The 22,455-nt window shown below is 38.8% G+C and overlaps 1 protein-coding gene across 3 annotated transcripts in view; it reads left to right on the forward strand.

The window, feature by feature from the left end:
* ALG14 (ALG14 UDP-N-acetylglucosaminyltransferase subunit) overlaps positions 1-22,455 on the forward strand; it is a 104,650-nt gene that overhangs the window by 35,426 nt on the left and 46,769 nt on the right. For 2 of the 3 annotated variants that reach the window (XM_089337052.1, XM_002715847.6), the window contains exon 3: positions 6,061-6,192. In XM_089337052.1, the coding sequence (XP_089193178.1) occupies positions 6,061-6,192 (132 nt within the window). Of the gene's footprint in view, positions 1-6,060; positions 6,193-21,699; positions 22,003-22,455 lie in introns of those variants that run through there. The other variant, XM_089337050.1, reaches the window with a different exon arrangement.

Raw genomic sequence — 22,455 nt, forward strand, 5'->3', positions numbered from 1 at the left:
AATCTATGATAGACTGTACTGATTTATTGATTTCTAGGTTGGGAATGCAGAAGGAGTAGCATGTTTTAGTGGTGAATATAATCATTCAGTTTTGAGTCATTGTAGAAAAGTCTAATGGATAGAGGAACACATACACACACAAAGTATGTTTGCCAGTGCCATTAGAATGCATTGAGAGCAAGCTTAGCAGCCCATGGTGTCCCTCCAAGGGAGAACTTCTTTCCCTGGGTCTCTGTAAGAATCCAGGAGAATTCTGGCCCTGCTTGGGTCACATGGCTGCTCCTGAACGAAATGGTGGGTCTGGGAGTGGGGGGTTGGGGTGGTAAAATAAGGGCATCATCTCTGCAGACATTACAGGACATAAAGGAGTATGAGGGACAGTTGCCTCAAGGCAAAAATGCAGACAAACAAAAACAGTATGTCTGTGAAGATGCTTTTATTTGGATTTCTCCAGGTGCTGCACCCCTGGGGAATTCCTGGCCAAAGCTGGTAGGCAGGCCTGAATTATCGCTCTCAACTTCTGTCCCGCTCCTTTATCTTCAAAGAAACTTTTGCTGATATGCTAATACAAGCCTTCTATTGATATTTTTTTCTCCATTGACTTCTTTATATGTATTTGAGAATTTTCTAAAACTATGTAAAATAATAATCCTTCAGATTTTGCTACATACTGGCTCTCAATGTTTCCTTTAGTTGGCATGTGGCACCAAAAAACTTGGCACCCAACTTCTGAGATTCAAGCGTGGCTATTCTGAAGGCCTGATCCCTGTCAAGATGGCCCCAGATCCCCATTCACTTGACTGCACGGTTGCATGCCAGATATAATAATCATTTCTGAAGAGACTATCTCTAGCAGTTCTAGGTGCAGAATGGGATGCTGTGTTTACTCTAACCTAGCAAGCCACCTCCTTCTTTGTGCCCACACCTCAGAGCTTTAGGGCACTCCTCTCTCATGGTCCTGTGATCTGAGAAAAGACCCACCAATGCTGAGAGAAGTTCCCTGAGGACTTTGTGAGTGGTCAGTTTCAGAGAGGCTCTAGACTGTATGCCTAGAAAACCTTCTTAAGGCCAGGGGCATCTGGCTTTGCTTCATCTCCTTCCTTCCTTCTTTGCCCCACATCCCTAGGGCTTGGTGCCTCCTGGCTCAGGCTGTTTATAAATCCTAATTCCTGGGACCGGCACTGTGGCACAGCAGGTTAAAACCCCAGCCTATAGTACCAGCATCCCATTTAGGCACCGGTTCAAGTCCCGGCTGCTCCACTTCCTATTCAGCTCCCTGCTAATGCACCTGGGAAAGCAGCAGAGGATGGCCAAAGTCCTTGGGCCCCTGCTGCACCCAAGTGGGAGACCTGGAAGAAGCTACTGACTCCTGGCTACTGGCTTTGGATTGGCTCAGCTCTGGCTGTTGGGGCCATTTGGAGAGTGAACCAGTGGATGAAAGACCTCTCTCTCTGTCCCTAGCTCTCTCTGTAACTCTTTAAAGTAAATAAAATAAATCTAAATAAATAATAAATCCTAATTCCTTACTTTGTTCCTTTAATCCCAGGAATTCCTTTCAGTTCAATTTGTTGAGTGGTCCTTGGAAATAAGAGCCTAAGAACTCTCAAATTACCTCTTTCATGTCCTTTTTATATTATCAGTTTATCTCAGCTGGGTAATAAGATGATTGAGTTAATTTATACGAATGTCTAATGACATAGTGAATCATTTTCCAATAAGTATTGAGCACCAGCTATAACCAGGTACTAATATCAGTACTGAGATTGCTGTGATTACAATTCCTGGCCTCTTTGGGTAAATCATATTCTAATGTAGGAGATGGACAATAAAAAGCAATATATTATATTCTAGTATAGTAAATGCTGCTTTAAAACATTCAGCAAGCTAGGTGGTGGGGAAGGGAACCATATGTTTACATGTGGGTGCTGGAGGGTGGTGGTGATGAGAGAGAAGGTTATTTTAGAAAGGCTAGTCAGAAAGGTGCCTCTGAGGAGAACTGGCCTGGCAAGATGGTGGGGGTGCGTGTGGATTTGGAGAGCAATCTCTGGTAGGATTTCCAGTAACCTCAGCTTACCAAAAAATAATAATGTGGATGGGATGAGGAGGTGGAAACTTTTCTAGGATAAAGTCATAGGCCAGAAAAGTGGCACTGTATGGACTCTCCTCATTAGTCATCTGTTTCTCACAGATAGGACTTTAAGCTTGGTTTTCTTCCTAGCTGCCACTTTAACCCTCATCCTTGACTTTAATGCAGATTCTGCCATCACACTGACTACCTAGGCTGTCCTGAGTAGATATCATTCCCAGAACTTGGAAGAAGTGACGCCTTGCTGGACCCATTGTTAAACACACATTTTGTTTGTTTTAACTGGGACATTCTGAGAGCAGAATGTGTCCCTGTTAATAATTCTGCCGAGACAACAGGTGTAAACTGGAAGCATCCTCTGCAAACTGGCTGACTGGTCACTGTAGGTATGTGGTGGCCATTAGCTCTAGCACACAAGGAAAACCAAGATTCCCCCCACCCCACCCCAGCTAAGCATTTGGTCTGCAAGCTGAAATGTTGGCACTTGCATGTTGTGGTGGAATGAGGTGAAAAGGTCATATATGTCACATCCAAAAGTCAAAAAAATAAGTAAAAAAAAAAAAGTCAAAAAAATTTAGTTACTAATTTTATTATCGTACCTTAGGCCTGCTTTTCCAGTTTACTTCCCAGAGGTCCGCCAGGTCCCATCCCACAGCATGCCTCTGCTAGTGTTTCTGCTTCTTCAGAGAGTGGACTGGGACTTCTTAAACCCATTTGCTAGGTTGCTTTGGGCTGCTCCAGGGGTGAGATGTAGTCTCGTCTTCCATGTTGAGGTCCAGGAAAGTGCTTTCCAGCCCTGATACCCTTGTCCAGGCCTTACCAGCCTTGTGTATTTGCCTCTCTGGATCCAAGATGGAATCAGAGGAGCTAGAGTCAAATCCTCACCCTTCTAGTCCCTAGGCTTAGAATATAATAGGAATGCTCTTCATTGCCCCTTTACAAAGTCATGTGATTACAGCTCTAAAAATTATTAAAGGAACATGAGACACACCCTGATTTTTTTTAAAGAAAATATAGAGATGTTGAGATCAGGCCACAAAATCGAAAAAAAAAAAATTTATAATAGACCCCCACTTAAGCTATGACAATAATAATAACAATAGCTTGAGTTTATATTTGATTCAAATGTATTTTGTAGTACAGTCTGTTATCTGAAATCCTATAAAAACTGGGGGAAAATTTTTTAAGTGTTTCAGAAACTTATTTAACAGAAAAGTCTTATTTGAATTGGTATGAGGCTTATATACTCTATTTATTTTAGTTGATGTAAATATTCATGTTTTGCTGCAGAAAAATTAATGTTTATTACTTGCCCAAACTCCAAAGGAAGATATTATATAATACCTGATGGATGTACCACATTATCTGTCTCAACACTTCTGACACAGAAGATTCCTGAGAAGAGATTTAGACTCCATAGATTTAGTAATCTATTACTCATTTTCAGTTTATAAGTCCACAAATTAGGCAAGCACAGATCTCAAAACAAATTTGTCTCCGGCTTGGTTGCTGTTCCCTGAATGGTCATTAGTTTGGGAACAGCTTATTATTAGTTTCTAGTTGAAGATTTAGTATCCTAAGCCTTTGGAAGGAAAAAAAATAACAGTGATTTGACAGATAATAGATAAGTAAATAAAAATAATGAAGAACCTATAGAGCCCAGAACTCCATTCCCCACTATTGTGCTGTGGAAAGAAGAGGCCACACCCATCACCTTCATGCAGGGGCACAGAGTGGTCACACGCGCCCTCCATTTTCACTTCGTGCTGAGTGTGTGATACACACACTCATGCCCTCATGGAGCATAACCAAAGCCTGCAAACACAATTTCACACCTTTTTTCTGAGTGAAAACAAAAACAAACAAACAAACAAACAAACAAAAACCTTAGGACAAGTAGTTACGTGTTTTTTATTGGTTTAGAAAAAGGCTTTTCTATTTTTCTAGAGGAGCATATTGTTCCTCACAGCCAAATGTGAAGGGGGAAGTGTTAAATATTTGTTTTTTTACTCTCTGACTTTAACTGTATGGCAGCCAGGCTGCAAGAAAACTGCTGGTGATTCTTACTTCCTGTATTCAATCCTTGGGTAGTCCCTTTCATAATGAGTGGGGCTGACCTGTGTTACCAGCAGGATCTTGCGGACGTGATAAAGCATGACTTGCAGGGTTAGGTCATAAAAGGCATTGTGGTTTCTGCCTCGATCTCTCTTGGAGCATGCACTTTGGGGAAACTAGTTGCTATATAATGACAATGTTCAAGTAGCCTTATGGAAAGGTTCGTGTGGCAAGAAACTAAGGCCATCAGCTAGCAACCAGCACTGAATCGCCAGACTTCACTGGTACCTGTCAAGCCTTTAAATGATTGCGGCCCCAAGCAACAACTTCAAGTTCATCAGATACTCTAAGCAAGAATAACCAAACTGCACCACTCCTGGAATCCCAATCCCTAGTAGCTGAGAGAAGCAAATAATATTTGTTGGAAGCCACTAGATTTTGAGTAATTTATTACATAGTAATAGATAACCAAAATACCTGGAACTCTGACTCAGAGAAAATATGGTGATTTTTCTGTTTATGAAAATAATAATATTCTTACTATAAATTTAAAACAGATATATATGTGTGTATATATATATGATTGGGAAAATGAATATATACTAAAATGTCATCTTTTTTGTAATTTATTACATGTAATTCCAGATTGTCTATGTGCAGATGCTAGTATGTGTATGTATATACAAACATGTGTTAGTGTATGTGGGTGCTTTGTTCAGAGATACTGGGTTATATTCAGCGTACTGTCCTACAGCTTGAATAAGCCAATTATCTCTGTACATCTTCCATGTCATTTGTTAAACAAGTATGCATAAAAATGCTGTACCAACATAAACATCTTTTGATTCAGTTTTCCACAAAATTGGAAGAGTACCATCATAAATCCCCATATATTTTATGGACATATATATGGACTATTGGAGAATTTTTGATCTGTTGCAAATTTCCAACAGTACAGATAATAATACAGTGGACAAACCTATGGATAAACCTGTGGGATGTATTTCCAGAAGAAGAAATACTGGATGAAAGGTTGACATATTTAAAATACTTCCCACTTACCCTCTCCAAAAGTGCCAGTGTATTTGCTCAGAGAATGTATCTGTTTCCTTATACCTTCAGCAACACAAAGTATCCACAATCATTGCGAGGCGGGTTGGTAAAAACTGACTGTTTTCTTTTGTTCTTGTGTTGATAGTCTTTTTTGGTTTCTTGGTTACTGATATTTATTCTGTTTAGAATTATTTATCTATCTTTGCCCATCACGATGCTAGGAGTGTTTTTGTTGGTTTGGTTTTTATTTATTTATTTGAAAGTCAGAGTTACAGAGAGAGGGAGAGACAGATTCTCCCATCACCGGTGTACTTCCCAGATGGCCATATGGCCAGGGCCAGGCCAGGCCAAAGCCAAGAGCCAGGAGCTTCTTCCAGGTTTCCCATGTGGATGACAGGGGTCCAAGCACTTGGGCCGTCCTCTGCTGCCTTCCCCAGGCTACCAGCAGGGAGCTGGATCAGAAGCAGAGTAGCTGGGACTTGAACTGGCCCAAATATGGGATGCCAGCATCACAGGTGGTGGCTTTAACCCTCTACTCCACAATGCCAGCCCAAATACTAGGTTATGTATCTTATATATTGATTGGTAAAAATTCTGTGTTTTTATATATTAAGCTCTTTTCCTAAAATATCTTATTGACCATTTCCCCCAACTTTTTGTTGATACTGTAACATTTTTTGAATCATATTTTGGACTTTTTCATCATAACTGAATGATGCGTTATGTGAAGATTGAATTAGACTTCCCAACTCTGATTGAAAAGTAGCTAGAATGAAAATGATAAATAAGCCAGAAAGCATCTCCTACTTCTGTGTTTAACTTTGGTATCAGTGACCCAGTTGGTTTGGATTTCTGTTTCCTTCTAGCGTACCAGGTACTACCTGCACCGAATTCCCAGAAGCCGTGAGGTTCAGCAGTCCTGGCTCTCCACGGTGATCAGCACTTTGCATTCCATGTGGGTGTCCTTCCCCCTGATCTACCGAGTGAAGCCTGATCTGGTATGTAAGACCATCATAGGGAGAGGGATCTTAAATCTCCTGGGAATCTTTCATTAGTTAACAAGATATATTGTTTTCTTAAACAGCTGCCATTTATTAGTGTACCAATGGAGTACTAGCCTTTATATTAATGAATATTAAAAACTTAGCCATTAAATTGCACTTTGCTGTAACAGATAAGAAATACACTTTCCCTTTCTAGCTATACCTTGATCTCTAAGTTTGGCCTTTTGTCTTCCTTGTCCCCAGTGATTACCACTAGCATATAAATATCTTTAACCAATTTTTACATGTATTCACCTGTGTTTCCTAGCTGGCATCATGTGCTTGTCAAGCCAAAAAGGGCCAATCATTTACTCCTTTTCTTTCTTTTTTTTTTTTTAAGATTTATTTACTTTATTTGAAAAAGTTACAGAGAGGTAGAGGCAGAGAGGGAGAGAGGTCTTCCATCTAGTGGTTCATACCCCAGATGGCCACAATGACTGGAGCTGTGCCAATCCAAAGCCAGGAGCCAGGAGCTTCTTTCAGATCTCCCACGCAGTTGCAGGGGCCCAAGGACTTGGGCCATCTTCCGCCGCTTTCCCAGACCAGAGCAGAGAGCTGGAATGGAAGTGGAACAGCCAAGACTCAAACTGGTGCCCATACGGGATGCCAGTACTGCAGGCAGTGGCTTTACCGGCTAAGCCGCAGCACTGGCCCCTGCTCATTTTCAATTGCCATTTTTGTTTTTGTCACAGCTCTGTTACCAGATATGGCATACAGTAGGCAGAATGTCATACAGACTCAAGTTTTATGGGAAAAGAATATGGGAGTTAGAAAGGTGAAAATTTCATTAGTGCAGTCTATGTTCAAACTTACTTTCCTCATCTGTGGAAGTCTTGAGTTCTCTGTGGTCTTTAGAATGAATTCCTATTATTAATTTTTTTAAGAGTTACTTATTTTATTTGAAAGGCAGTTACAGAGAAGCAGAGGCAGAGAGAGAGATATCTTCCATCTGCTGGTTCACTCCCCAGATGGCTTCAGTGTCCGGAGCTGAGCTTATCTGAAGCCAGCATCCGGGAGCTTCTTTCAGATCTCCCACGTGGGTTCATGGGCCCAAGGACTTGGGACATCTTCCACTGCTTTTCCAAGCCATCACAGGGAGCTGGATTGGAAGTGGAACAGCTGGGACTTGAACCGGCACCTGTATGGGATGCCAGCACTGCAGGCGACAGCTTTACCCATTATGCCACAGCACTGGCCCCCTGAAGTTCTATTATTGAATTCCAAATGTATTTCAGTGGACAATGCAGGTCAGTGGATAGGATATCACAGTGGTGTACACAGTTTGTGAATAATAATACTCCCATTCCTGTAGAAGGCAGAATCCTTTAACTGGCATAACCTGAAAGGAAAGTCTTTACTTGCTTTGTGGATACACAAGTTCTGGCACAGTTTATGTTATTCTTGTGAATGGTTCAACAGACATGCATTTAGCTGCCATGATTTGGAAAAGTCTCTATGAATTTGGTCATCACCTTTCTTCAGCTAGCTTGTAGTGCAAGTCCTTCTTTAGGATGAGAATTTTAAAAGCTAAAAGCTGAGTTTCCTGCATGACTCGTGAGATTGTTTTTAAAAAGATATCATTTGTACAGTGAAACACAGAGACTTTAAGTGTGTAGTTTGACCACACCCCTTTCAAGATACAGAACATTTTCCATCACCCTGGAATATTTTCTCCATTTCTTCTCAACCAATCCCTGCCCCTAAATAACCACTGTTCTTATACCTATCACTATAATTTTTTAATATTTCTTTTCAAATACTTGACAAAATGAGTTTATCTCAGTCTCCAACCACATGTCTAGTAAGTGGAATTATATTTCCCTAAAAGATTATTATTGTCCCAAAAAGTTTAATTTATTTATCTTTTTTTAAAGATTTATTTATTTATATATTTAGTTGAAAGGCAGAGTTACAGAGTCAGAGGCAGAGAAGGAAAGAAAAGTCTTCCCTCCATTGGTTCACTCCCCAGATGGCCACAATTGTTGGATGCGGGCTGATCCAAAGCCGGGGTCCCAAGGACTTGGGCCATCTTCTGCTTTCCGGGGCCAGAGTAGAGAGCTGGATCAGAAGTGGAGCAGCGTGGACTTTAACCGGCACCCATATAGGATGCCAGCACTGCAGGTGATGGCTTTACCCACTACACCACAACACCAGCCCCTTAATTTATTTCTAAAACTCAAGAGATAAGCGAAAGGGAAGAAAATGGCTTCAGTATTTTAAACTGGAAATTTTAGGTTCACATTTACTAACTCACAAGAGAGGTGTGGCCATTTCCATTGGCAACAGTGAGCTTCAGGGCTCATTCATCAGGACTCAGAGCTGTTAATGCTTAGGAGAAAACCATGCGTGGTGGGTGTCATACAGTGAGTTCAGAGCAGCTCCGGGGACTGTCTGGCCTACGTTTCTGATCCTCTTGCACTGAGATAGCTTGAGGGATGTGGGACACATCCTTGTTCCAGTCCCACTGTGGCTTTTATTTTGTTTTAGTCAGTTCCCTTTTGGCCCTCATTCTGCACCTTAAAATGAAAGAATTGAACTAAATCCATGTCAGCTTTCTTCTAAACTAGACTAAATTTGTATGAGCACCATAAATTTGCTTGTAAAAAGTGGAAGGGGGAAAAAGATTATGATGTTACTAAGGAACAAGAGGAGAAAGGGGTAAAGGTAAAATACGTATTTCCATTTTAAACTGAGTTAGTTAAAAAAATTATCTGAAACCTGAAAATTATCCAATCAGCTACTGTAGTATTGTTGGCATTTCCAAGTGAGCTCCCAGTTAGTGGATTCCCTTTTACAGAAAAGAGAGTTAGGTTGTCTTTTTCATTTATTTCATTTTATTTATTTTTGCTGTATTGAAAAGAGAACTATAACATGCAGATCTCTCCCATATTCATCTGCAGTGCATTGAACGTTTGTGCCTCCTCAAAATCCTAACTGCCAGGTGAGAGTGTTAGAAGGTAGCACCTTTGGAAGGTGATCAGGTCACAGGGGCAGAGCCCTAAGAAGTGGGGTTAGTGCCTTTATGAAGGAGGTCCAGGAATGATCTCTTGCGCCTGCCACTGTGTGCAGTTGCAGTGAGAAGTCTGTCTGCGAGGAAGCAGGCCCACACCAGCAGCTGAATCAGCAGGCACCTTGAACTTGGGCTTCCTGGGCTCCAGACCTGTGAGAAGTAAATATCTGGTTTGCAAGCCCCTCAGCTTATGATATTTTGTTACAATAACCAAAATGGACTAGAATGTCATTGTTAGCTTTTTTATGACTTTCATCACAGAGCATCGTTCCTTCTTTAAAAAAAAAAAAAAAGTCTAGGGAAAAGCCCTTTTAGAAACAATAGCTGCAACAGTCTTTATAATGAAAATTACCACAGTTGTCCAAACAGCTTTAACCTTACACCTGAATTCCTAAGTCTGCTGATCCATTCAGTTGTCTCTAGCCCTCACTTTGTCATCTACAAAACATAAAAACACTTCCTTATTTCTTGAATGTTTTAGGGTTTTGAAATGGAGATTCTGCCTGGTACTAATAGCTAACATGTATTAAGCAGTGATATGCATCAGACCTGGTACTAAGCACTTTGTATGCATGTCAAATGAGAAAGATAGTAATGCTACTCCCATTTAATGGAATTGGAAACTGAGGCTATAAGATGTGAAGAGTTTGTACAACCAATAAAAGACAGAGCCAGGGGCCAGCACTGTGGCACAGTGGGTTAACGCCCTAACCTGAAGCGCAGGCATACCATATGGGCACCAGCTCGAGACCCAGCTGCTCCACTTCCAATCCAGCTCTCTGCTATGGCCTGAGAAAGCTGTAGAAGATGGCCCACGTCCTTGGGCCCCTGCACCTGCAGCGGGACCCAGAAGAAGCTCCTGGCTCCTGGCTTTGGATCAGCTCAGCTCCAGCTGCGTAGCCAATTGGGAAGTGAACCAGCAGATGGAAGACCTCTCTCTCTCTCTCTCTCTCTCTCTCTCTCTCTGCCTCTCCTCTCTCTGTGTAACTCTGACTTTTAAATAAATAAATAAATATTAAACTGTTAGGAGTTTCTGAATGTGTGAAAAGAGAGAATGCATTAGAAAGCCTATTCAGTACTGTAATCAATACAGTTATTCTCAAGTGTTGAAACTTAACTGAAAAGTGATCGCTGTTAAATATAAGAGTGGGAATAAGAGAGGGAAGAGATGTGCAATTCGGGACATGCTCAAGTTGACTTACCTCAAATGGTAGAGTTAGAAACATACCAGGGGATTCCAATTCAATCCCATCAAGGTGGCATGTACCAATGCCATCTCATTAGTCCCGGTGATCAATTTCTGTTCACAATTGATCATAATGATAGGACTAAGAGCCAAAGGGAGCACATAAACAAGAATAGTGTCTGCAAATACTAGCTGATAGAATAAAAAAGGGAGAGAACGATCCAACATGGGAAGTGAGATACACAGCAGACCCATAGAATGGCAGATGTCCTAAACAGCACTCTGGCCTCAGAATCAGCCCTTAAGGCACGCGGATCTGGCTGAAAAGCTCATGAGAGTATTACAGGCATGGAAAGCAAAACACTCTGGCAAAAACAAACAAACAAACACCTAAATGAAAGATCTCCGCAAGTGAGATCCCAGTGAAAAGAACAGGTCATCAAAGAAGGAGGTACCTTTCTCTGAAGGGAGGAGAGAACTTCCACTTTGACTATGACCTTGTCTAAATATGATCAGAGTTGGTGAACTCAAAGGCTTCCATAACCTTGGCAGCTCATGACAAGAGCCTAGGGTGATTACTGATGCCATAAACAAGAGTGTCAATTTGTTAAGTCAACAACAGGAGTCACTGTGCACTTACTCCTCATGTAGGATCTCTGTCCTTAATGTGCTGTACATTGAGATTTAATGCTATAACTAGTACTCAAACAGTATTTTTCACTTTGTGTTTCTATGTGGGTGCAAACTGTTGAAATCTTTACTTAATATATGCTAAACTGATCTTCTGTATATAAAGAGAATCGAAAATGAATCTTGATGTGAATGGAAAGGGGGAGGGAGAGTGAAAGGGGAGGGTTGCGGGTGGGAGGGAAGTTATGGGGGGGGGGGAGCCATTGTAATCCATAAGCTGTACTTTGGAAATTTATATTCATTAAATAAAAGTTAAAAAAAAAAAAGCCTATTCAGTGAAATAATAGCAGAAAACCTTGCTAATTTAAGAAAGAAAGGGACATCCAAATACAGGGAACACATAGAATTCCTAATATACATGATCAGAAAATATCTTCACCACAACACATTATAGTGAAACGTTCAACAGTAAACAATGAAGAAAAAATGCAATAGTGTACAACAGATTACCTTAAAAGGATGCCCACTTTAGACTAACAGCTGATTTTCATCAGAAACCCTACCGGCTAAGAGAGCATGGAGAGACTTAGTCCAAGTGCTAAAAGAAATAAACTGTCAACCCAGAATACTGTTCAGCACCCCACTTTCATCAATAGACAGATTAACTAGTCAGAAAATCAATAACAGAGAAAGAGAACTGTAGAACCAATATCCCTGATGAACTTAGATGCAAAAATCTTTACTAACTAATCAAATCCAACAACACAACAGAAAGATCATTCACCAGAACAATATGGAATTTATCCATGGTATGCAGAAATGGCTCAACATATGCAAATCAATAAATGTGATATATCACATTAACAAACTGAAGAATAAAAGTCACATGATTATCTCAATAGATGCAAAGAAAGCATTTGATAAAATATAGCATCCTTTCACTGATAAAAACCTTAAATGAATTTGGTATAGAAGGAATATCCCTCAACACAATCAAGATAATATATGACAAACCCACTGCCAGCATTATATTGAATGTGAAGAAGTTGGAAACATTCCTACTAAGATCTGGAACAAGTATGCCCACTTTCGCCATTACTGTTCAGTATAGTTCTGGATGTTTTAGCCAGAGCCTTAGGAAAGAAAAGGATATCAAAGGGATAAAATTGGAAAGGAGGAAGTCAAATTATCCCTGTTTGCAGATGACTTGATTCTATATAAAGGGGTAACAAAAGACTCCACTAACAGACTACTGGAACTCATAATAAGGTATAAAATCAACACACAAAAATCAATAGTCTGATAATACCATGCCTGAGAAAGAACTTGTAAGATCAGTCCTATTTGTAATAGTTATAAAATCCCTAAATACCTTGGAATAAGTTAACAGGTGATATGAAAGACTTCTACAATGAAAATTACGAAACATTAAAGAAATAGAAGACACACCAAAAAAATGGAAAAATATTCCATGTTTGTGGACTGAAAGAGTTAATATCAAAATGTCCATATTCAGAAAAGCAATTTATATATTCAGTGCAATCTCAATCAAAATACCATCAGCATTCTTCTCAGATCTAGAAAAAATGATGCTAAAATTCATGTGGAGACATAAGGGATTCTGAATAGCTAAATTAATTTTAAAGAACAAAAACAAAGCCAGAGGCATCACAATACCAGATTTCAAGACATATATCAGGGCAGTTATAATCAAAACAGCCTGTTACTAGCACAAAAATAGACATGTAGACCAATGGTCAAACAGTATGGAAACCCAAGAAATTAATCCACTCATCTACAACCGACTAATCTAACTAACAAATGAGCTGAAATCAATCCCTGGAAAAAGGACAGTCTCTTCAACAAATGATGCTGGGAAAATTGGTTCTACACATGCAGAAATATGAAAAAAGACCCCTACCTTACACTTTATACAAAAATCAGAATTGATCAGGTATTTAAATCTATGACCTGATACCATCAAATTATTAGAGGAAAACATCAGGGGAACTCTTCAAGGCATTGGCATAGGAAAAGACTTCTTAGAAAAGATCCCAGAAACACAAACAGTAAAGAAAAAAAATAGACAAAGGGGACTGTATCAAGCTATGAAGCTTCTGAACTGCAAAGGAAGCACTCAGCAAAGTGAAGAGGCAACCAGTAAAATGGGAGAAAATATTTGCAAACTATGTTACTGATAAAGGATTAATTACCAGGATCTATAAAGAGCTCAGGAAACTCAACAACACAAAACATACAATCCAGTTAAGAAGTAGGCAAAGAGCATAAACAGGTAATTTTCAAAGGATGAAATACAAGTGGCCAACAGACACATGAAAAAATGTTCAAGATCACTAGTCATCAGGGAAATTCAAATAAAAACTATAATGATTTATCACCTCACCCCAGTTAGGATGGCTGTCATCCAAAAATAAATAAATAATAAATACTAGTGATGATAGGGAGGATAAGATACCCTAACTCACTGTTGGTAGGAATGTAAACTAGTACAACCATTATGAAAGACAGTGTGGAGATGCCTCAGAAATCTGAAAATAGATCTACCATATGACCCAGCCATCCTACTCCTGGGAATTTACTGAAACAAAGTGAAATCAGCATATGAAAGAATTATTTGTACCCCCATAGTTATTGCAGTTCAGTTCACAGTAGCTAAGATAGGAAATCAATCCTGCTATCAACTGATAACTGGATAAAGAAAATATGGTGTTTCGCCACATAAAAAAGAATGAAGTCTTGTCTTTTGCAACAAAATGGATTCAGCAGGAAACCATTATGTTTACTGAAATAAGCCAGTCTCAAAAAGACAAGTATCATTTGTTTTCTCTGATATATGGCAGTTAATATAGAATACCAAAAATGTATAGGAATACAGTGGTCATGTTGAGATATGATTATCATTTTTAGCCATTGTTTATACTCCTGTGGAATTGTGGTCTTCTACTTTTTACTTGTTGAATGTTATAATTAGTGGCAAATTATGCCTGAGAATATAGAATGGATTAAAACTATGGCTTTGCAAAAACAGGTGAAGAGAGAGGAGGGAAGAAGGGCGATCTGGGGAGTGAAAGAAGTGTGGTTGTCTTCTTGGAACTATACTTATAGAATTCATAAAATTTGTTCTGTTTATAGTAATAAAATTTTTAAAAAGAAAACATATCCCCAGCAACTCTAGTTAAGTATCTGTTTCATAGTAGATTTAATAAAGATTGACCTCCCTGAATAATAATAATTATACAGATTTCAGAGTTATATGTCATGTTTGTCAAAATAAGATATTTTCAAAATTCAAAATGGATAGTAAGGCCAATATTGTAGCATAGCAAGTTAAGTAGCCAGTTCAAATCCTGGCTGCTCTGCCTCAAATCCAGCTCCCTACTAATGTACCTGGGAAGGCAGCAGAAGATGGCCCAAGTACTTGGGTCCGTGCCACCCATGTGAGAGACCCTGTTGGAGTTCCAGGATTTTGGCTTCAGCCTGGTCCAGGTCTGGCCTTTGAGGTGTAAACCAGCAGATAGAAGATATCTATCTTTATCTCTATCTCTGTCTTTCTCTCTCTCTCTCTTCTCCCCATCCCTATCTTGCCTTCTTACTCTGTAAGTCTGCCTTTCAAATAAATAAACTAAATCTTTTTTAAAAAAATATAAAAATGAGAAGGAATTGTGTTATTACAGAATTATTAAATTATGTGTCATTTCAGAAATTCTACAAATGTAATTGAGTTGGAAAAATAACTGAATTCAAATTTACCTGCTTCATATTATACTATAAATCATATGTTAAAGCCATTGTGAGAAATATGCTTTGACTTTTTGTATGAGGTGATAACCCTAAAACCTCAGGACATTTTGAAGAAAAATGTGTAAATCTGTTTATGGGTTGTATATTAAAAGTCATTCTTGTCTTGTACAAGACAATTTTTAAATGAGACATCTTTGTTAGAAGAAAATTATAAGCCTTGTTTTGGAGACTCAAATCTCACCCTCAGCAGTGATCGGAATGGATGATTTCTTTTACAAGGTCATTAAATAGTTTTTAAGTGGTTCTGATATTTCATACATCATATTTTTGAAGAAAGCTTTATTTTGTTACAGTACTTCACCAGGCATTTGTAAAGAAAAGTCTTAAATTCATAAGATTATGCTTGAGTTTAGAAAGCCATGCCTCATAGTAGGGGAGGAGTTGACTACAAAAGGACTTCGAGGAATTTAGAGGTGGGGAGAGTAGTAAAACTGCTTTGAGAAGGAAGTTCTTGATTGTGATGGTGTTTACTTAACTGTTTGTGATGGTCAAAACTCAGACAAGTCATTTAGACTTAAAAAGGGTGAATTTTACCATATGTAAATTAGATCTAAATAAATATAAATTACAAAAAAATAAGGTGAATTAAAATGTGTACTATTGCCAAAAACATACAAGCATTTAGCTTCCAGTAGCCTTGAATATGGCATTGAACTATAAGTGAAAGTAATTTGGTGAACCATTGCCAATTTCATTACCTCCACCCCACTGTTTTATTTTTTAGAAGGTTTTTATTTAATGAATACAAATTTCTTATGTACAGCTTTTAGGAATACAGTGGTTCTTCCTCCCATCCACCCCACTGTTTAAACGGCCTATGGAAATGGAGTCAAGTACTTGAATTGAGTAGTCACTATTTGTCTACAATTTCTGACAATGAATTTAGCATACTTATATTAAAAATCTGTGTCAGAGAGCAGAAGTGGCAGTCAAAAAATGATTGATTTTATCAGATGAGCTGAGCGATCTGGTCATTTCAATTACTTATTATTTTGTGTTTGTCTTGCTATAACCTTGGAAGAATTAAATAGAGCTGGTCAAGTTTGAAAGGCACTATCATATGATTTATTTATATGTGAGTCAACTGTCTTTAAAGTGGTAGTTATTAAAAGTATATATCACATGGCTGCTATGTGCCGCTTTTCCACTTGGATATCTGATAGGCAGCTGAAATGCATTCTATCTAAAATAGTAGATATCTCTTACTCTTTCATATCTGGGTAAATTTATTCACAGCAAATACACAGGAGGCATCCATGATTCCCCTGTGCCATACCCTCCTGCCTATGTTCAATATTAAGTCCTGCCACCCATTTCTTCAAAATGTATCCTCCAGTGTGTCTCCTTCTGTCCCTCTTCCCTGCCACTTTGCCATCCAACCTCCCACCCCTAACTGTACAATATCCTAACTTGTCTACCTGTAGAATGACATTCATATCCCCATTTTCTTACTATTAACAACCAAAGTGATTTATCAGATTCTCTTATTACACATTTAAAATACTCCAAGTCTTCTTGTGCTCTTCTGTCTAAATTTCTCAGCTTCACCTGCATGCTTCATGGAGTCACTATACTGTACCAGTTACTCAGAGTAGAAACATGAGTATTCTTTAAGAGTTTGCACTCTAGTGGAGTAGATTAATGGGAGCGGAGTTATGATTGTATGCAATATGTCAAGCCTTAAGGGTGAAAGTAGCTATGGGAGTGTTAGAAAATCAGTAGCCATCAGGGAAATTCAAATAAAAACTATAATGATTTATCACCTCACCCCAGTTAGGATGGCTGTCATCCAAAAATAAATAAATAATAAATACTAGTGATAATAGGGAGGATAAGGTACCCTAACTCACTGTTGGTAGGAATGTAAACTAGTACAACCATTATGAAAGACAGTGTGGAGATACCTCAGAAATCTGAAAATAGATCTACCATATGACCCAGCCATCCTACTCCTGGGAATTTACTGAAACAAAGTGAAATCAGCATATGAAAGAATTATTTGTACCCCCATAGTTATTGCAGTTCAGTTCACAGTAGCTAAGATAGGAAATCAATCCTGCTATCAACTGATAACTGGATAAAGAAAATATGGTGTTTCAACACACAAAAAAGAATGAAGTCTGTCTTTTGCAACAAATGGATGCAACAGGAAGCCATTATGTTTACTGAAATAAGCCAGTCTCAAAAAGACAAATATTTGTCTAGGACCTAATGTAAGCACAATAGACAACAGTCTTGCCTGTGGCAGCTGAGTAGTTAAGAGTGTGGTCTTCTTGGGGAGTTGAGTAAGGCTTCAGGGTAGAGATAATCTTTAAATTTAAGTAAAAGTGGACTAGAGTAAACCAAAAAAGATCATTTTAGAAAGAGTGAAAGGTTAAAGCCATGATTTGAATGTGGTTTGTTCCTGTGAAAGTTTATGTTGATGCTTAATTCCCAAAAACAACAGTATTGAGGTGGTGGGGTCTTTAAGAGTGTTACATGGGACTGGGGAGCCACCCTCTCTTGGGTGCAGGTGATTATAAAGCAGTGCCACTTTAGGTGCTTGGTCCCTTATGCACAATGCTGCTTCCCCTGTGCTTCTCTGTCTCACTTTGATGCAATCAGGGGCTCTTGCCAGACAGTCGTGCCATGCTTTTGGACTTTCTAGGTCCTAGAATCATGAGTCAGATAAATCCCTTTCCTTTATAAAATACCCAATCTCAGATATGTTGTTACTGCAACACAAAACAGACTAAGAAGATTAATAAATCAACTGAGCAAAAGAGTCACATAATGCACATTAAATAAACTTCCCCTTTACTAATTGGCATTTCACATAAAATATTTTATTGTTTTAGAAATTAATGGAACCTGTTATCTCAGTGCAGTAGTAGTCAGTTTTATAAGACTAAATGTTATAGATACTATTAAGATAGCATATTGAGCCTTTTTCTCCACAAACCCTGCTAACAGTCTACCAATAAGAAACAAAAGGAAATGGCCACTTAGGTACAGGCATTTAGACTAGTGGTTAAGGTATTGGTTAACATGCTCTTGTTCCACATCAGCGTACTTTGGTTCAGTTACCAGCTCTGGCTTCTGACTCCAAGCCTTGCCGATGCAAACCCTGGGAGGCAGCAGGTGATGGCTCAAATACTTGAGTTCCTGCCATTCATGTAGGAGACCCAGAGAGAATTTCCAGTTCCTGGATTTGGCCTGGCTCAGCCCAGCTGTTGTAAGCCTTTGAGGAGTGAACCAATGGATAAGAGTCTCTCTGTCTCTCTCTTTCTCTCTCTCTCTCTACCCCTTCCCCTCCATCCCTCTCACCCTCCATCTCCCTCTCCCCCTCTGTCTTCCCCCACCCCTGCCCCATCTCTGTATCTCAAAAAAAATTTTTTTAACATTTAACTGTGAAACAATAGTTATCTATTTAACCAAAGTGCCAAAAAAGTTTAAAGACAAATATAGAAAAAATCAGTTGAAGGAAAATACCCTTTTTCTCTTCTTTAAAAAAAAAAAAAAAAGAGAGAGAGAGAGGGAGGGAGAGACAGAGAGGTCTTCCATCTGCTGGTTCACTCCCAAAATGGCCGCAACTGCTGGAGCTGGACCTATCCAAAGTCAGGAGCCAGGAGCTTCATTCAAGTCTCCTATATGGGTGCAGAGGTCCAAGCACTTGGCCTGTCCTCCAATGCTTTCCCAGGCCATCAGCAGGGAGCTAGATTGGAAGTGGAGCAGCTGGGACTTGAACTGGCACCCATATGGGATGCTGGCACCACAGGTGGAGGCTTAACCTACTACCATAGCACCAGCACGAACCCTTTTTTCTTATAAACAAATAACTCAGTTTTTTCTAAACAAAGATCTTAATAAAGTAACTTGAAGCACTAGAAATTATTTTGGTAAAATATAACCTAAGCCTAAAGGCCTTTCATTATTTCTTATTAAAAGAAGAGGCAAATATTCCAAGAAAACCTTATTGTTAGAAAGTACCATATTCTAATTTTTATAAGCACTTTTTTAAAATCTGTTTTTACATTTTTAAAAATTAAAATTTTTTTAACATTTTGTCACACTTTTAATTTAGGCTTATATACATATATACTATTTTATTGAAGACAGATATTAATATTAATATCACAGATTTATGGGAAAAGAAAAGTATATTGTAATTTACATGAAGCAAGATTTGTAACTAAATGCCAAATGCTATGACATCTACCCAGTTTTATACTCTTTATATGTTAACTTCCTCAAAAAGAGAAGACATTGATATTTGTCTTCCTGTGTCTGGTTTATTTCACTTAGCATAATCATCTCCAGTTGCATCAGTTCTGTGGCAAATGACAGGGATTCTATTGTCGATGGACATCCAGGTTGATTCCCTATCTTTGCTATTGTGAAGTGAGCTGCTATAAACATAGAATTGCAGATAACTCTTTCATATGCTGATTTTACTTATTCCCAGGAGTGGGATAGCTAGGTTATATGGTAGATCTATTTTTAGTTTTCTGAGGACCCTCTATACTGTTTTCCATAATGGTTGTACCAATTTGCATTCCCACCAAGGATATTGTACCTTTTGCTTCATACCTTCAACAGCATTTGTTATGTTTTTTAATTTTTGGAAAAGCCATTCTAGCTGGAATGAGGTAATACCTCATTGTGTTTTTTTTTTTTTTTAAGTTTTTAAGCTTTTTATTTAGTGAGAGAAATGCATAGGAGAGTGAGGCCCTATCTAAAAGAGAAAGGAATCTGGATTCATACCGAGTGCCAGGAGCCAGGCACGTGGAGGAGCATGTAGGCCAGGAAGCATGGGCAGCACAGGAAGCACAGGGCAGCACGGCCTGCAATGGCAAAAGGCCAGAAAGGGCCTCATTGTGGTTTCTATTTGCATTTCCTTGGTGGCTAGTGATCCTAAGCATTTTTTCATGTATCTGTTGGCCTTTTGTATTGCATCTTTTGCAAAATGTCTATTCATATCCTTTGCCCATTTCTTAACCAGATTGTCTTGTTGTTGAGTTTCTTGAGCTCCTTGTATATTCTGGACATAATCCTTTACCAGATGCATAGTTTGCAAATATTTGTCCTATTCTGTGGGTTTACTCTTTACTTTGTACAGTGCTTCCTTTGCTGTGCAAGAGATTTAGCTTGATATTATCCCATTTATCTATTTTTGCTTTTATTATCTATGTTTCTGGGGTATTATCCAAGAAGTTTTTACCTAGGCCAAAGTCTTACAGTGTTTTCCTCTAGCAATGTGATGTTTTCAAGTCTGAAGTTTATATCCTTGAACCATTTTGTTTTGATATTTGTGTAGGGTATAAAGTAGGGGTCTTGTTTCAAACTTTTGCGTATGAAAATCCAATTTTCCCAACATCATTTGTTGAAGAGACAATCCTTATTCCAATGAATGATTTCAACTGGTTTGTCAAAGATTAGTTGGTTGTAAATATGTGGGTTAATTTCTGGGATTCAATTCTGTTCCATTGTTCTACATGTTTATTTTTGTACCAACAGTAGGCTGTTTTGATTATAACAGCTCTGTCTTATGTCTGAGATCTGGTATTGTGATACCTCAGCACTGTTTTTTCTTTAAAAAAAAAAAAAAAAACTGAGTTGCCTTTATCCATTTTAGTATTTTTTAGTTGTTTTGTTGTTGTTGTTGTTGTTGTTGTTCTAGTATTTTTTTTTTTTTGTTCTAGTACTATTGGTTGAACTCTGTAATTAACACACAATTATTCTTAGGTGTTTAAATTTTAACTGAAAAGTGACCCCTGTTATATATAAGAGTGGGAATAAGAGAGGGAGGAGATGTACAATTTGGGACATGCTCAATCGGACTTGCCCCAAATGGTGGAGTTAGAAACATACCAGGGGATTCCAATACAATCCCATCAAGGTGGCATGTACCAATGCCATCTCACTAGTCCAAGTGATCAATCTCAGTTCACAATTGATCACACTGATAGATCTTAGAGTCAAAGGGATCACACAAACAAGACTAGTGTCTGCTAATACTAACTGATAGAATTAGGGGGAGAATGATAAAAAGGGGGAGAATGATCCATCATGGGAAGCAGGATACACAGCAGACTCACAGAATGGCAGATGTCCTAAATAGCACCCTGGCCTCAGAATCAGCCCTTAAGGCATTTGGATCTGGCCGAAGAGCCCATGAGAGTATTTTAGGCATGGAAAGCCAAGACACTCTGGCAAAAAAAAAAAAAAACCTAAATGAAAGATCTCTGCGAGTGAGATCCCAGTGGAAAGAATGGGCCATCAAAGAAGGAGGTACCTTTCTCTGAAGGGAGAAGAGAACTTCCACTTTGACTATAACCCTGTCAGAATAAGATCGAAGTTGGCAATCTCAAAAGGCTTCCATAATCTTGGCAACTCATGACTAGAGCCTAGGGAGATTACTGACGCCATAAACAATGTGCCTGAGGCAAATTGTTAAGTCAACAACAGGAGTCACTGTGTACTTACTTCTCATGTGGGATCTGTCCTTAATGTTTTGTCCAATGTGAAGTAATGCTATAACTAGTACTGAAACAGTATTTTACACTTTGTGTTTCTGTGTGGGTGCAAACTGATGAAATCATTACTTAATATATACTAAATCAGTCTTCTGTATATAAAGAGAATTGAAAATGAATCTTGATGTGAATGGAATGGGAGAGGGAGTGGGAGTTGGGAGGGTTGCGGGTGGGAGGGAAGTTATGGGGGGAAAAAGCCATTGTAATCCATAAGCTGTACTTTGGAAATTTATATTTACTAAATAAAAAAAAAACTGAGTTGCCATAACTTTTTAAAGATTTATTTATTTATTTGAAAGGCAGAGAGAGAGAGACAGAGAAAGAGGGCTGCCATCTGCTGGTTCACTGCCCAAATGGCCGCAACAGCTGGAGCTGACCAATCCAAGCCAGGATCCAGGAGCTTCTTCCGGGTTTACCACATGGGTGCAGGGGCCCAAGCACTTGGGCCATCTGCTATTGCTTTCCCAGGCCATAGCAGAGAGCTGGATTGGAAGTGGAGCAGCTGGAACTTGAATCAGTGCCCATATGGGATGCTGGCACTGCAGGTGGCAGCTTTACCCACTATGCCACAGCACCAGCCCCTCTAGCATTGTTTTGATTGTTTAAGATTGCTTTGGCTATTGGGGGTCTTCTGTGTTTCTATATGAATTTTAGTATTGTTTTTTCTAGTTCTGTGAAGAATGTCCTTGACATTTTGATTAGGATCACATTGAATCTGTAAATTGTTTTGAGTAATATGGGCATTTTGGTGATATTAATTATTCTAATCTATGAACATGGAAGATTTTTCCCTTTTTTTGGTGTCTTCTGTTTCTTTCATTAATGCTATGTAATTTTCATGTAGAAGTCTTTCACTTCCTTACATTTTATTTAACATTTTGTCACATGCACATCAAATTTAGACATTGTATATTTGTATGCTATGTTTTCTTGACAAGACCCAGGTACTCCACAGTAAGGTATGGTTGTCCTGACTGACATTATAACTATTAGGCCAAATGCCTTCCCCTTCTCCTGTTTTCTAATGTAAGCATTTAATGCTAGCACTATAAATT

This window comes from Oryctolagus cuniculus, chromosome 7, assembly GCF_051225735.1.
Source record: "Oryctolagus cuniculus isolate XC-2025 breed Fujian yellow rabbit chromosome 7, ASM5122573v1, whole genome shotgun sequence".
NCBI lineage: Eukaryota > Metazoa > Chordata > Mammalia > Lagomorpha > Leporidae > Oryctolagus > Oryctolagus cuniculus.